Source organism: Aspergillus affinis, assembly GCF_023601865.1.
Source record: "Aspergillus affinis strain CMG 70 chromosome Unknown NODE_28_length_305421_cov_87_880826, whole genome shotgun sequence".
NCBI lineage: Eukaryota > Fungi > Ascomycota > Eurotiomycetes > Eurotiales > Aspergillaceae > Aspergillus > Aspergillus affinis.
Window position 1 is genome coordinate 244,149 of NW_026515809.1, and position 15,376 is coordinate 259,524.

General features: G+C 52.6%; 5 protein-coding genes across 5 annotated transcripts; 4 read left to right on the forward strand and 1 right to left on the reverse strand.

The window, feature by feature from the left end:
• Positions 1 to 1,847: 1,847 nt before the first annotated feature.
• KD926_005674 (putative mRNA-nucleus export ATPase (Elf1)) lies at positions 1,848 to 5,246 on the reverse strand (the record flags this gene model as incomplete). Its single annotated transcript, XM_053098864.1, has 2 exons — positions 1,848 to 1,902; positions 1,954 to 5,246. The coding sequence occupies 2 exons, from the start codon at positions 5,244 to 5,246 to the stop codon at positions 1,848 to 1,850; spliced, it is 3,348 nt and encodes a 1,115-aa protein (XP_052957359.1).
• A 1,339-nt stretch (positions 5,247 to 6,585) lies between these two features.
• mcsA (putative citrate synthase Cit1) lies at positions 6,586 to 8,112 on the forward strand (the record flags this gene model as incomplete). The annotated part of the gene is made up of 3 exons (XM_053098865.1): positions 6,586 to 6,633; positions 6,702 to 7,856; positions 7,912 to 8,112. 3 exons carry the CDS (start codon positions 6,586 to 6,588, stop codon positions 8,110 to 8,112), a joined length of 1,404 nt encoding a protein of 467 aa, XP_052957360.1.
• A 1,816-nt stretch (positions 8,113 to 9,928) lies between these two features.
• On the forward strand, positions 9,929 to 10,855 carry KD926_005676 (uncharacterized protein; the record flags this gene model as incomplete). The annotated part of the gene is made up of 1 exon (XM_053098866.1): positions 9,929 to 10,855. The coding sequence occupies one exon, from the start codon at positions 9,929 to 9,931 to the stop codon at positions 10,853 to 10,855; it is 927 nt and encodes a 308-aa protein (XP_052957361.1).
• An 862-nt stretch (positions 10,856 to 11,717) lies between these two features.
• KD926_005677 (uncharacterized protein) lies at positions 11,718 to 13,112 on the forward strand (the record flags this gene model as incomplete). The annotated part of the gene is made up of 1 exon (XM_053098867.1): positions 11,718 to 13,112. The coding sequence occupies one exon, from the start codon at positions 11,718 to 11,720 to the stop codon at positions 13,110 to 13,112; it is 1,395 nt and encodes a 464-aa protein (XP_052957362.1).
• Positions 13,113 to 13,716: 604 nt separating this feature from the next.
• Positions 13,717 to 15,366, forward strand: KD926_005678 (choline transport protein; the record flags this gene model as incomplete). Its single annotated transcript, XM_053098868.1, has 2 exons — positions 13,717 to 14,195; positions 14,247 to 15,366. The coding sequence occupies 2 exons, from the start codon at positions 13,717 to 13,719 to the stop codon at positions 15,364 to 15,366; spliced, it is 1,599 nt and encodes a 532-aa protein (XP_052957363.1).
• Between the last annotated feature and the right edge of the window lie 10 nt (positions 15,367 to 15,376).

The following is a 15,376-nucleotide window of genomic DNA, read 5'->3' on the forward strand; positions in this document are numbered from 1 at the left end:
GACGCACAAGGCCCATCAAACTTCAATTCCGAAGTCATGACCATATTTACCAACTCGGGCTGACGAGCGCCTGCTAGAGCGGGGAGAATCCATTGTGCTCTTCCAGTTTGTCGACGGGACAGAGCTGCACCAGAGACAGGACCACGTTAATTTCGAAGTCTTCTTTGTGGCACGCGATCAATCAAATAGCGATTTGGTGCTGGAAGCGTTGAAGGGCTCTCGAAAAGGCATGGCTTTCAGTAGGATGGATACGTTATCGGGAATAGCTTTGAACAGCTAGGAAACCGGGGGATACATCTCCCCAGGCAATTCGATTATCCTCGGCCATGTATCCGAGTATTTATCCCATTCTATCAGCCAGGTTAGTTCCAGGAATCAAGCAGCAGGGGTATAAACCCCACTCACAATCAACTTTCCATTTTTGTTCTATGCATCTGAGACCATCAGCCACGGACCTTTCTACTAGGACACACATCATTTAGACCTGGACCGTCTATTTGTGGTGAGAGATCGGTATAATCGCTATACCACCGCAATCTAGAACTGTCTCCGTTGTTTCGAGAGCTGTTCGAACCAGGCTACCTTGCTGTCGTCTTTTTTTCCATGTAGTCGATGGAAAATCGTTTGTCGAAAATTTTGGTATTCGAGATGTATTTCTTTTGATGTCATTGGACTTCATCTTGGGCACAATTTCTTGGGAGGCAGTGTGAATAGACACGATTCTGAGCCAGTATCGATACTTGGATATTTAAACCCAGACGCCAACTGTAGTAGTGCTGATAGTCACAGACGAAGTGTATCAAACGACCTCTTTGGTTCCTGCGAAGAGACAAGGCAGCCGGAGGTCTGTAACATACTCCAGAATAACCCTAGTTTCCAGCGGGGGGCCGACTGGCCCCCAGCAATCCGAGAGGGAGCGCTGGTGGTCTTTAGAGCAGCTCACAGCCGTGTTCCAGCATCTCTGCCTCTGTGGCGTGAGCATATGTGTGCTGTTGTCCGCGGTGGCGACGATGCGCCTACTTTCCCAACCCACGTCGATCACACACCGGCGAATGAGGCCCGCATGGCGAGCGGGTCGCTAGACGGTTTTCAGGTCTCAACGAAGGAATATACCCCAGAATCTCCAAGCAAAAGAATAGCCTCTGGGCACTTGATCTCGTGGGGTATACAAACAGCAGCCGTCACATGTTGGCATGATCGTAACTAGGCAGGGAGAACATCACAAAATATGACATTTCTGCGATATTCCAATATATTGTATGTCTGAAGAGCAATCACAAACTCGACAGTACAAAACGAAATACGACACGCTTCTTGTTGTTTTGCGTCCTCGTGCTGGCATGATTGTCAGTGTGTTCGTTTGATAGAAAGGTTCGACATTCTGCAGAATTCTACTGAAAGACAAGATACCCATGTTGATCTCACAAATGAATGTATATCGCTAGCCAAACCCACCCAAGGAGATCAAACGAAGAGATGTAGAGAGTTGTAGAAGAGAAAGAATGATCAGAGAGGGGAGAGCCCACTATATGGAATCATCTGGAGGCTATATTCCCTACATCCTACGACGGTGAATCATCACGATGAATGGATATGTCCGGTTCAAGAAATCAAGAAAATATATGTGCATGTGAATTTTGATGAAATACTCCAAGCATTCACTAGTGCAAGTAGCGAAGTAAGTGCTGAATTCTAATCTATTTAGAAAGTCATGATGCAGAAAGCAAACCGGACACCTCTATATACCACCGAAAATTGTGCGAGAAAAAAAAGCAAGAAAACCAAAACCGAAAATCAATCAATGACATCATACAGGTGATCATAAGAGTATTGAAAAAGTAATGTAATTACGCCTCGTCGTCAGTATCGACAGGCTTGGGGGTACCCTTGGGAGAGTTCAACCTAGTAAAATGTTAGTACCAAGTAGAAAATTAGGAAAGGAGAAGAGCATACCATTCGATATGACGAAGACGACGACGGACTTCGCGGTCCTTCATCTGCGCACGGGTCATCTTCTTCTTCTTCTTGGCCTTGAACTTGAGTTCGCCCTGGTCCTCGGCACCGGAGTTTACGGCGGAAGCGGCAGCGCTGGTAGTCGTCGAGTTGGCGGCAGTGCTGCCGGCCTGAGGCGAGTTTGTGGCGCTGTCCTCGAATCGGTCCAGAGAGACGGCGTTGTTGGTGCGAGACACAATGCGGCCGTCGGCAATGTGGAGCTGTTCGGGGCAGAGGGCACCGACGAACTCTTCGTTGTGAGAAATCATAACCACACCGCCCTTGAAGTCACGGATGGCAACAGCCAGACCACCCAGCGAGTCACGGTCCAAGAAGTTAGTAGGCTCGTCCAGCACCAGCAAGTGGGGGTTGTTCCACATGGCACCGGCAAGGACGACCTTGACCTTCTGACCACCCGAAAGACCGGAGATCTGGTTGTGGTTGGCGATCTCGGGGTCCAAGCCGATATCTTCGAAGTGCTTGGAGATCTCCTTGGGCTCCAGGACACGGAATCCGAGACCCTCGCGCGAAGCCTCGTGGTCGTCGAACTCCTGGACCATCTTGAAGAAACCAAGCTCGTTCAGAGTCTCGCGGGAGATCATGGTGTTGTGCTTGGGCAGGAGACCAACCCACTTCACTTCGTACTGGAAGGACTTCTTCCACTTCTGACGACCGATCAGCGCCTCGATACGGCGGGGGCCACGGCCATCACCAAGGTCGACGGGCTTCTCGAGCTGAGCCTTGTCCTCCTCGCTCAGGATACGGGTCTGCTTCAGGAACACCTCGCGGTCGTCACCGTTGGCGTAACGCCACTGCAGGTACTGACTGGGGGTCTTCTCCAGATGCATTTCCACGTGCTCCAGGGCGTGCTGCTTGATGTATCCCATACGCAGGTTGGGGTGCTTCTCCACCTTTCCGGTCTGAGGGATGGTTTCACCGGTAAGCATCTTGATGAAGGTCGACTTACCGGCACCGTTACCTCCAATGATGGCGACACGAGAGGACAGAGTAAGGGAGAGCGAGGCCTCAGTCAGGGAGGGTTTCTTGGCGTTGGGGTAGGTGTACGAGCAGTTGGTCATGCGGAGAATCGAACGGGTGTTGGACTTGATACCAGCCAGGATACCGGGAGGGGGAAACTTGAAGGAGATCTGCGAGGCGGACAGGGTGTAGTAACTCTTGGCCTCGGGCTTGACCTTGACGAAGTCGGCCAGGTTACCCTTGTAGCAGACCAGCTTCTTGCTTTCGTAGTGATAGATGTCCGTACACACCTCGTCGAGGAAGCCGGAGTCGTGACTGACGATCAAACTGGTGATGTCGGTGTGCTTCTTCAGGTATTCCTGCAACCACTTGACGTTGGCGACATCGAGATGGTTAGTAGGTTCGTCCAGCAGGAGCACGTCGGCCTTCATCAACATGGCACGGGCCAGCGCCAGCTTCATCTTCCAACCACCGGACAGGGATCCAACGGGCTGCGATTGGCGACCCTCGGGGCCATCCGTAAAACCGAACTCGAGAAGGACGTTGCTGATGTGCTCTTTGCCGGTGGCGGCAATGGCGGGGTCCTTGGACACGTATTCGGCGATGGTAAGGTCCGCATCTTCGCCCTGGTTGTGCTCGACGAAGCAAGTACGCACGACGTCCTGGGGCGGGAAACCCTCCAACTTGTCGTTGGCGATACTACGCATCAGAGTGGACTTTCCAGCACCATTGCGACCGCACAGACCGTAACGGTGACCCTTCAGGAGACGAAGGTTGGTGTGAGAGAGCAGAAGCATACCACCGTAAGCGAGGGAGAAGTTGGCGTTGACGATCTCGACCTCGTTCGGGTCATCGGGCTCGGGCTTGCCGAACTTACGATGGTCCTCCTCGACGAAGTGCATCTGCACCGCCGTGGCAACGGCGTCCTCCTTGCCCTCCTCGAGCAGTCCGCGCAGGTAGGGGGCAATGCAGGCGGGGATGCGATCATGCATGCGAACGTTGACGTCCTCGCGCACCATCTCGGCAACGTAGTTCTTACCAAGTTCGAAAAGGGTGCGCTGGTCCGGAACGGCGAGACCGCCGTTGGCCTGGATCTGGGCGTCCAAGACGGTAAGGACCTCCTCGGGGGTGACCTTCACGATGGCACCGGCAGCGACGTCATTGTCACTCATGGCGTTTTCAATGACGCTCAAAGCACGGGTGGCGAGCTCACGGACCTCAGGCAGGGAAGCGCGGTCCTTGACACCCTGCACACCAGGCTTCAACTTGGGCAAGAAGGTACGCGCCTCGGCGGGGTCGTGCACGAGCTTGGTCAAGTTCTCGACGACGACCACAGTCCGGCGCAAGGTTTCCTGGGGGGTAGTGGGGGCGTTCAGCGAACGCTCCAGCAGAGGGGTCAGCAGAGCGAGCACGGGAGACGTGACGACGGCCACGAAGGTGGTCTGAGACAGAGCGTGGATAGCCGCCTGCAGGGTCTGCTCCGAAGGCTGCTCCATGGTCTTCATAAGCAGGGGGATACGGGGGGCGACGTCGTCGTTGGACAGCAGAGTCGTGAGGGCGTTCATAGCCTTGATGGACTGCTTGGCCACCTCGTTCTTCAGGTCGTGCATACCCCCCTCAACCAAGGGGATCAAGTCCTTCAGAGTCTTACCCATGGCCTCGCGCAGGACATCCTTCGCGAGCTCCTCGTCGTAGGTTCCGGTTCCGATCTGAGCCTTGATGGCCATCTTCTCAATGAGCGAGTAAGCGCCTACAAAGCCCTGCCACTTTCCGGTTCCCTTGCCGAGATAAGCCGAGAGGGCAGGCAGGAGGGAGTTGACCATGGCCTCGGGCTTGAGACACGAGAACAAGGCGTCGATAGCATACTGGGCGGACTCGCGCACGATGGCACCCTTATCGGCAAGCGCATCGAGAGCGAGGTTCAGGACACCGCCGTCCTGGAGCAGGAAGACGACCTCGCTGAGAGGGTGCTCGCGAGGGAAACGCTCCAGCAGAGCGCCGAGGATCAGCATGGCACTTTCACGTCTGGCGCCATTTTTCTTATCGGTGGCGGCCTTCTTGATTTCCGGCAAGATGTTGTACGTCGAGAACGCGCCGCATCCGACGCTTTGAATGAGGAGGTTCGTCAAGGCATAAGAGGCATCGAGAGACTGCTGGGAAGTCTGAGCGGAAAAGATAGTGTTGAGAAGCGAGGTCACCTCCTCAGCGGTGGGAGGGACGGACGAAGGGGTCTTGGAGACAGCGGTCGGCATCGCGGGGGTTTCAGAATGCGGCATTCTTTGATATATAACCGATTCGAGAAAAATCGGCGTAGACTAGGTCGTAACGAGGTGTGCTGGCTTCTATCCAAACACACAAATCCTTCGCTTCAACGGCGATGGCGGGGCCGTCGAAAATCGGTACTGGCGAACAAAGAATCGATAAGAGAAAAGATTAAAAAAAATTCCCAAAAACTTTTCTGAGCCAAATGACAACCGGGGGCCACCGAATACGGATCAGCCTTCTAGAATGCAAACAAGAAACAGGGTATACAACTGAAGAACAGGAAACGAAAGGAAAACAGGAGGGGAGATGAGGAAAGAAAGAAGAAGAAGGGAGGGAAAAATCAGCCTGCGCGACCAAATCGAGGAAGAAAAGTTGACTGGCGGCGGGGCTGACAATTAATTTTTTTTCTTTTTTTTGCCCGGTTCTTAGTTTTTTTGGGCGAAAATCTCTGCCTGAGGCGTGGGCCCCCGCCGATAAGCCAATAAGCACTCACCGCTTTCGCATGAGGCACCGCCATTGGATGTGGCGCAACGGGGGCTGATCCGTGGCTGGTGCAGGGGCTGGCCAGGCTGTGGCGGTGCGTTGGCTGCCCCGTAGACACCTGAGTGCCTGAGGCAGCAGATTCCCGGGGGACGGGACTAGACCGCATTGAGATTACCCCGCACGGGATCCGCCACCCGCGGAAGTCGAGGATCCATCGGGCCCATCGCTATCCGCTACAGGAGTATGACTGTGAAACTCTTGTACTCTACTCACACTCGGTCAACCGGAGACATGGAGAAGCGTCAATTGACATGGTAAGATGGTCAATGGGTAGGATATCAGGTAGAGCCAATGTACCTGTACAGTTGTCCCAATATCTCCCGGTTCAAGGCCCGTAGCATTCTTGCCGGTGACTGGGGATGTGCCGACCCATGTGACGCCGACCGCTATCATCAGCAGCCACAAATCTCAGGCATTAAACCGATAGAACAGTATCTCTGAATGAGGAAACATGTCTTAAATAATAATCCTCTCCGGTGATACTGAGCATTCTACACCGTACGCCATATCCCCATCGCCTGCTGTGCTCTTGCATCACACCGCAGCTACTCCTCCACCGAACCACCTTACATAACAGCTGATCGCCGCGTGCAACCGCCCAACCTCGGCCAGGCGTGACCGTCCGAGGCCAACCGGCTCAAGGGAAAAGAGTGCCTGTCCTGTCGGATAATCCCCTTCTCTCCTCCGTTTATTTTCTCGCTCCTCGTTCTTCAATCCTCTCCTTCTCTTCGAATACTCTCAACATACCTATTCCTGCCGCATTCTCCCCGCATCTCTCCCCCTCTCTTCATTACGACTTCACACACGATGGCTATGTCAATGCGAGCCACTCGCCATGCTTCTAGGCTGGCCCAGGTTAGTTGAACATCCCGATCGCTTCGGTGCCTCACCCTAATGCAGAGACTAATTCACATCGTTCTCAGTCCTCCCGCCAATTGGCTGTCCACACCTCTCGCAGATCCTATGCAACGGCGGAACCCGACCTGAAAACCGCCCTGAGATCGGTCATCCCCGCCAAGCGCGAACTCCTGCAGCAAGTGAAACAACAGGGTGACGAGGTCATCGGGGAGGTCAAGGTTGGCAATGTTATCGGTGGCATGCGTGGACTTAAGTCCATGCTCTGGGAGGGCTCCGTGCTCGACGCCGACGAGGGCATCCGATTCCACGGCAAGACCATCAAGGACTGCCAGAAGGAGCTCCCCAAGGGTACCACCGGCACCGAGATGCTGCCCGAGGCCATGTTCTGGCTGCTCCTGACCGGCCAGGTCCCGTCCACCGGCCAAGTCCGTGCCTTCTCGCGCGAATTGGCCGAGAAGTCCCATCTGCCCCAGCATATCCTTGACCTGATCAAGTCCTTCCCCCGCTCGATGCACCCCATGACCCAACTGTCCATTGCGGTCGCTGCCCTCAACACGGAGTCTCAGTTCGCCCAGGCCTATGAGAAGGGCCTGAACAAGGCCGAATACTGGGAACCCACCTTCGACGACAGCATCTCCCTGCTGGCCAAGATCCCCCGTGTCGCAGCGCTCGTCTTCCGTCCGGACGAGATCGACACTGTTGGCACCCAGGCCCTAAACGCCGCCCAGGACTGGTCGCACAACTTCGCCGAGCTCCTGGGCAAGGGTGGCGCGCAGAACCAGGACTTCCACGACCTGCTGCGTCTGTACCTGGCACTGCACGGAGACCACGAGGGTGGCAACGTCTCTGCCCACGCCACTCACCTGGTCGGCAGCGCCCTCAGCGATCCCTATCTCAGCTACAGCGCCGGCCTGCTGGGTCTCGCGGGCCCTCTGCACGGTCTCGCCGCCCAAGAGGTGCTCCGCTGGATCCTCGCCATGCAGGATAAGATCGGCACGAAGTTCACGGACGAGGATGTGCGCACCTACCTCTGGGACACCTTGAAGTCCGGTCGCGTGGTTCCGGGGTACGGCCATGGCGTCCTCCGGAAGCCAGACCCACGGTTCCAGGCGCTGATGGACTTTGCCGCCACTCGTCCGGACGTGCTAGCCAACCCGGTCTTCCAATTGGTGAAGAAGAACTCGGAAATCGCCCCAGGAGTGTTGACCGAGCATGGCAAGGTATGTTGATGTTGCCCTTGCCCATTGAAGTAAACCACAACTAACGAAATCCCAGACCAAGAACCCTCATCCGAACGTCGACGCCGCGTCGGGAGTGCTCTTCCACCACTACGGCTTCCAGCAGCCGCTCTACTACACCGTCACCTTCGGTGTCAGTCGCGCTCTGGGACCTCTGGCGCAGCTCATCTGGGACCGTGCCCTCGGCCTTCCCATCGAGCGACCCAAGAGCATTAACCTGCTCGGATTGAAGAAGTGATTGACAGTCCGAGTTGATGTGATCATATGATGTGAATAGGACTTTGTAGTTTGTTTCTGATGCCGTTTAGCATGTTTGTCTGCTATTTCCCCTGTTGACCCCACTCGATTGATTGATGTCGTTATGATCGGTTGAATCGGATTGAAGTTTGAACATACCTTTGTTTTACTTTCTTGTACCAAGTTATCTCGAGATAGACAGCATTGATGTTTAGAGAATAGACTGGATTAGACAGTATGCTTATCTTGAATCGTAGCAGGGATCTTGCATGGGTAGTCGTGAAATTATTATTCTTTGTCTTTCCCACTTCTACCCGTCGGATGGCGCCAGTCCATTTCCGGGAATGATCTGCATCCCGTGTTGTACTCGTACAAACATGGAAGAGTTCTGCACGAGATGACAATTGGATCAAATAAGATGCTTCAGTTTAAAGCTTCTACATAGTTAAATGTAAAGAAATAAGCTAATCCTTAGTCCTTCTTTTTTCAAAATGATTACCCATAGATCACTCTTGGCCAAGACTTCAAAGCGAGATCAACATCCCGGGAGATATATAATTGCTTGAAACCTCTCATTTGCCCTTCAGGTTTCCACCACTTAACAGCATACGTAGGCGCTATCTAGGGACCGGATACACCGCAGTGGCCAAACATGATCTGATGAATGATGAATGAACGAAGGGATACCTCGATTCAGATTGGATTGATTGATTGATGTAGAAGCCATAGGTGTTGGCGTTTTAGATGCCTGAGGCAATATGCCAAGCATTTCGCCGTTCTGCTTGGGCACCTTAGATAGGCAACACCGTGGAAGACCTCGCTTCTTCCTGCATAGAAAGAAAAAAAAAAAAGTTAAGAAAAAGAAAGGGAAAAGAAAGAGAAAAAAAGGAATAAAGAAAGAGAGAGAGCGAGACAGGGAGGGAGGAAGAGAAAGAAGAGACAGGTGAACGCAAAAAAGAAAAAGACAAAAGAACCACCCGCTCCAAGCCGTAGTAAAAGAAATTCTCCACATCTAAAAGGCTATGTTGCCTCAGACATCCAAATGCCCAACAAAACAAGAAGATCGTCATTTATTGTTTGGAGCTCTCAGGTTTCGTGTAGCTCGAAGGCTTTTGTAAGGCACCGATCCGTTGACTTTACCACTGCACTACATGCCAAAAAGGCTCAATGAATGACCAACAGGCCATTCAGTCAACGTACTATATAGGGACCCTGACAAAGGCGAATAAATAATATTTTGGACTTTACAGCTAAAGACTAAGCTGAACAAGCCTAGATACCATTCAGATGTCAGAGTATGACCAAGCGTATCTGCCGTTGGATGACGGCGCCTGTGGCTCCCAGCGAACGGGCTCTTGGAAGGGAAGAAGAGCTTGAAGGCCTGAATGGCCAGTAGAGGCTGTTCACCCTTATTCTGCTGCACATCGATAACAACTCGCTTCATGCCCTCCTCTTTGCTGCGAGTGAGGAAATCCTGAACGGTCTCGATAAACCCCTTTGATTCTTTGGGGCCGTAAGAAGCAAACTTAGGGATACTGAAAACAGCTATGGAGGATTTTTTCAAGAAGTAGCCTCTCAACAGACCGTAACCTCTCAATGAACGTTAATGTTGATCAACATCAGCCCGGGGCGGATATGCTGAGTCCCACGAATCATCTTACCATCAATTCTGTCCTTCACTATCAAAATGCAAGACGGAAACTCATGCATGTTGTGCGATTCCAGCGTTATGATTTTGCTGAACGGCTGCTGATGGACGAGCCCCTTGACGTCAACCTGCGAAATGCAGAGTTGCCAGCGCAACTGATTACCCGCATATGGATGAGCTACACTCAGCTCTCCTGAGGAGAGGCATATCATATCTGAACGATCGAGATGAGAACGGGCTAACACCCCTCCACTACGCCGTCCAATCCAAGGAAAGGAACGCAGCGACTACAGCCAACAGATTTATTAAGCTTGGCGCAAATCTCACGATCTCGGATGGACGGGACTGCACACCATACATGCTGGCATCGCTTCTTGGTCAGACAGAGGTTAAGCAAGTCCTAGCTCAGGCCCTCGAAAACGAAGGTAAAGACCTTGAGTCCGACTCCTCAACAGCAAAGCAGCTAAGGGACCTTCCTGCATTGTACCTTGCGGAACACGGCCATTGGCCTACGCTATACGACCTGATTATCAACAGCAAGGAGATAAGACCAGACCTCGCGCACAGGAAGATCGTCACCGGCCAGACACTCCTCCACCTTGCCATAACTGCAAAACAGTTTAACGTACTATGCTCGTTGCTTCGGTCCACATCTCAATCCTCTGACTCCCAAAGCACTAGCTTCAGAATATTTGTCTGCAATGGCAATGTAGATACCGATGGCTTCACACTACTTCAACGAGCACTCCGAATGAAAAGTAAGTGTTCGGATATCGCGGAGCTCTTACTCAAGTATCATGACGACAGCTGTGACTGTGGTATAAGACATGCTGGAATAGACCCTACAGATGTGGACGATGACACTGGACCGTCCCTACCCTCGACTTTGAAAGAGAATGCAATCGGTTCAGATTCTCACGAGAAGCATTCTCTGGCGGAGACTAGAGTTAGTTTCGGTGTCGGTATCAAGCGGCGGTTGTTCAATGCCCGTAGCCTCTTGATGGTGCTAGTGCTGGCTTTGTCGATGAGTTCGACGTGGGTGGGCCCATGGGATGGACGTGGGCCGGGACAGGGGAAAGATAATGAGGATCTCTAAGATGGGCTTGCATTTCCCGCAACTTTTGTCTTTCACTTGCTATACTCCTTACCATTTAGTCTGCTTTTGCAATTGTTTTTCTGTATGGACTTAACATATAACAACGTTCGGCTTTGTGTTGCTGCTGGAACCTAGATTTTACGTCACCCAGGAGATTACTTATGGCCATCTATACACAGACACCGTGCTTGGAGTTATTTCTACTCAGTAATATTTTTCTTGGCCTTTTTCTTTGCTTCGTTCTTGATCTTTCTCTTCTCCTTCCTCTTCTAGATCTCACTAATATCGCATTAACGAATTCTACGCTGGCATTAAATTCTTGATATCTAAGTTCTTCCCAATTTCCTTGTTCAACAAGACATATCTAGCAGCTGAGAAAAACTCAGATTCACTAATCTTCGATCAGACTGCATCGTTCATGACAAGGGCACAACGAGTGATCCGGACTAGGTCCCTTAACTCTAAAGGAGTCCTTCACTCAAACAACTGGAACTTCTTCCATCACTTTTTTCACCCCTCAGCTCCAAGTGAATCCTCAGTAATCACCAATGCTTCTTAAGGGAGGCAAATGCACTTGGCAATTCAATCCTAATTCCAAATAAACAATCAATTCACTGCATTCACAACCTAATCTATGACTATAGCAACCCTAGCAACTCTAATCTTATCACAGTCCCACCGAAACGTCTGCTCTTAACGACCCCTCCTAGCTCAACCTAACCAACATCTTCTATCCTCTTTCCTTCACATCTCTAGATCTCACCCCACACATGAACACCCTTGCGGTACCTTACTTCTCCCATACCGACCTACAAGTGATAACAATTATCAAAGCATCTAGTGACCTCACTCTTAAATCACAATGAACGATCATAGTCCTCCACAGGCGCCCGAAACGCCCAACCCCTCCGGTTCTTTCACTTCCATCAAAACTCCGCAGTCCTTCCACTCTCCTAACACCGCCGGCAAGAGACGATCACCAAAGCAAACAAGGTCATGGGTCCAACGATTTACGGATGACCGCGAAATCTCCGTCATGAGATTTGAGCGGGCGCAGAATCACATACATCATAGTGTCTGGAACCCCGCTGACGGCGAAGGCCCCGAGCCAGGTAAGAAGCTGACTTCATGGAATCCGCCAAATTGGAAGACCGTCTACACGCTCTGGGACCCGATCAAAGAGAACCACTGGCCACCTAAGAATGTCCTACTATCCGACTGCTGGGTTTACCTGGCCGTCAAATTACTGTCTGCGGAGGAGCGAGCAACCCGGTATCAAGGGGACTTTGACCTACATGGTGACATCCGAGCTGCTCGCGTGCCGTGTGGTAACCCGCCCGTGGTCAACGCGCATGGAATATACTGCCTACCCGTCTTTAAGGAATTCTATGTGCTGTGCGGCCGGGATCTGGCTGCGTACGGGAACTGGATACTCGGGAGGAGGAAGAGGAAGGAACGTACCGTGCCTTTCACACTGGGGCTGGTGTGTGTGCCGAGGGAGGCCATCCCGGCAGATGGGCCCAATATTGAGCGCCACCTCTTCTTCCACGACAAGCCGAACCAGTGGGATATGGAGCGGCCCGCCACCGCGGATTGGAAAGCTGCAGAAGCTCATGGGGGGACGTATGACCGGTCGTTCCTTGGAAATAGCGATGAACGCACGATGCTCTACAGCGTGTACCCTGCCGCGCAGCCGAACTATCAAATACTGCCGGTTTCGGAGCTCAACGGGTTCACTGTCCCTTGTAACTCCCAATATGAGCCCTCCGATCAACTTCCGCCGAGGCCTGCAACGGGTGAGGAGACGTTTACCGATTTTTTTGGAACTGGGAACATCATGCGCGGTCCATCCAGCCAGCAAGTCCTGAGCGAGAAAAACAGCATGATTGATTTCCACCTGGACCAGATCGTGCATTTCCTGAAAAGCGAACCCCAATCACCGAGTATGCCTGCTTCGCACGGAGCTTCGCAGCCCTTCGATATCGTGAAAGAGGAGCAGCTCCAAGAGGAAGACCCCGAGCTGAAGAAAGAGGAAGGCGTGCCTTATGCTTCTATCCCTGACGTCATGAATCTGGCCCAGGCAGCCCCCACTGTGGATGGCATTCGTCATATCGTAGGGAGGTATTCTCGTTATCTTCAAGAGAACACTGACCTGACGCTCGAGGATATCGTGATGCACATAAGGAATCTTTATGCCTATGTGAAGCGCTGCCGAGACATGCAGGATATGGAGGAAACGGAGATGAATGGGGAATGAGATGGGATGTCGATGACTTTGTTTTCTTGTCGTTTACTTTATTTTCTTTTCCCTTTTGCGCTTCGTTGTTTTGCTTGGCCTGTTTGAAAAAGGGTAAAGATGGAGAAGAGAGAGAGAGAGAGAGAGAGAGAGAGAGAGAGAGAGAGAGAGAGAGAGAGAGAGAGTGAGTGAGAGAGAAGAAAGGAATGGACACAAGGAAGTGACTGGACCTCTTTTGAACATTGCTTTTTTATTTTTTTTTGCTATTCTGGTTACTATATTATGATACTTTCCAGGTTTCGTTAGCATGTTCTCAATTGATCAATTTTCTTCTTGTCATCCATAGCTCTTGTCGTAGACCTGCTGCCTATGGTTGCATTCCCACGTGCTCATCTCTGGTTACATCCCGTGCCACCCGTTGATTCCGCGTCACTCTCGCCGGTGACTTCAGCGGTTGAACAACTCACTCCTCCGACGAGTCCTGCATCGGAATTCGACAGATTGCGCCGTGGACAGACCTGCGCCATCCAAGTCATCCAACCCCGCATGTTCCTTCTTATATTCGCATCCCGCTACCCCGGATATTCATTTTCTAACAAAGACAAAGCACCGGTCTATCTAAACCATGATGCCAGAGAAGGTAGAGCGCGCATCTCCGAAAGACAATGTCGGAGATTCCCATCTGGACGCCGATGCAAGGAAGCTGGCAGAGATGGGCTACACCCAGGATATGCAGCGCAACTTTTCGGTTCTATCGCTACTCGCCGTGGCCTTCTCCTTGGCCAACTCCTGGTTCGGCATCTCCGCGTCGCTGATCACCGGCATCAATTCCGGCGGAACGGTGCTGACCATCTACGGCATTCCGTGGATCACCTTCATATCCACGTGTGTAGGCGTCACGTTGTCTGAGTTGGCCTCGGCCATGCCCAACTCCGGCGGCCAGTACTTCTGGGCTAGCGAGCTGGCTTCCAAGAAGTACGCCTCTTTTGCCTCGTATCTCACCGGATGGCTCGCGTGGGCCGGGGCGATCTTCACCAGCGCAAGCGTGGCAATGAGCTTGGGGTCGGCAGGCGTGGGGATGTGGAAGCTGACCCATCCAGACTTGTAGGTTTTCTAACGGAAGGCGACGGTGCGATCTAATTGACGCATCCGTAGTGAGCTTCACCCCTGGCATACGGTGGTAGCGTACGAAGTCATCAATTTCTTCGCCTTCTTGTTCAACTGCGTGGGCAAAGTACTCCCAGCGGTGGCCACGACCACCTTGTATATCTCGCTGATTTCGTTCGCGGTCATCCTCATCACGGTTCCGGCCACAGCCCCAACGCACGCGTCGGCCAAGTTTGTATTTGCCCACTTTGTCAATTCGACGGGTTGGCCGTCCGATGGCATCGCCTTCCTGGTGGGTTTGATCAACCCCAACTGGGTGTTTGCATGTCTCGACTCGGCCACGCATCTCGCCGAGGAAGTGACTCGGCCCGAACGCAGCATTCCCATTGCTATCCTCTGCACCGTGCTGATCGGCTTCGTCACCTCCTGGTTCTACTGCATATCCATGTTCTTTAGCCTGTGCAACCTCGACGAGATCCTAGACACCCCCACGGCCGTCCCGATTCTGGCACTCTTTCACCAAGCGCTGCAGAACAAGGCCGGAGCGGTCGTCCTCGAGTCCTTAATTCTTGTCACGGGGATTGGGTGCCAAATCGCCTGCCACACCTGGCAGTCCCGACTGTGTTGGTCGTTTGCGCGCGATCGCGGATTCCCGGCCGCCAAGATCCTGTCGTATGTGCATCCGACCTTGGACGTGCCGTTGAATGCGCACAGCGCCAGCTGCTCCATCGTAGCACTGTTGGGGCTGCTGTACTTGGGATCATCGACTGCCTTCAACAGCATGGTGACAGCGTGCATCGTGCTGTTGTATGCCTCGTACGTAGTGCCCATCGTCTGTCTACTCCTGCGCGGACGCGAGCACATCCACCACGGGCCGTTTTGGCTTGGCAAGATCGGCTTGGTCTGCAATATCGTGGTCCTCCTGTGGACGCTGTTTTGCTTGGTGATTTATTCATTTCCGTCGGTATATCCGGTGTCACCCGGAGGTAAGATGTTCCGTATCATTCGAGAAGCCACAGCTAACGGCGTAGATATGAACTACGTGTCCGCGGTATATGGGGTGGTGGCGATCATCATCGCGACCGACTGGTTCCTCCGCGGACGACGCTCATTCCGAGGACAGGGGGCGCGACATCGCGAGATTGAAGAGCAGGTCGTGGGACTGTAGAGCGGAGATG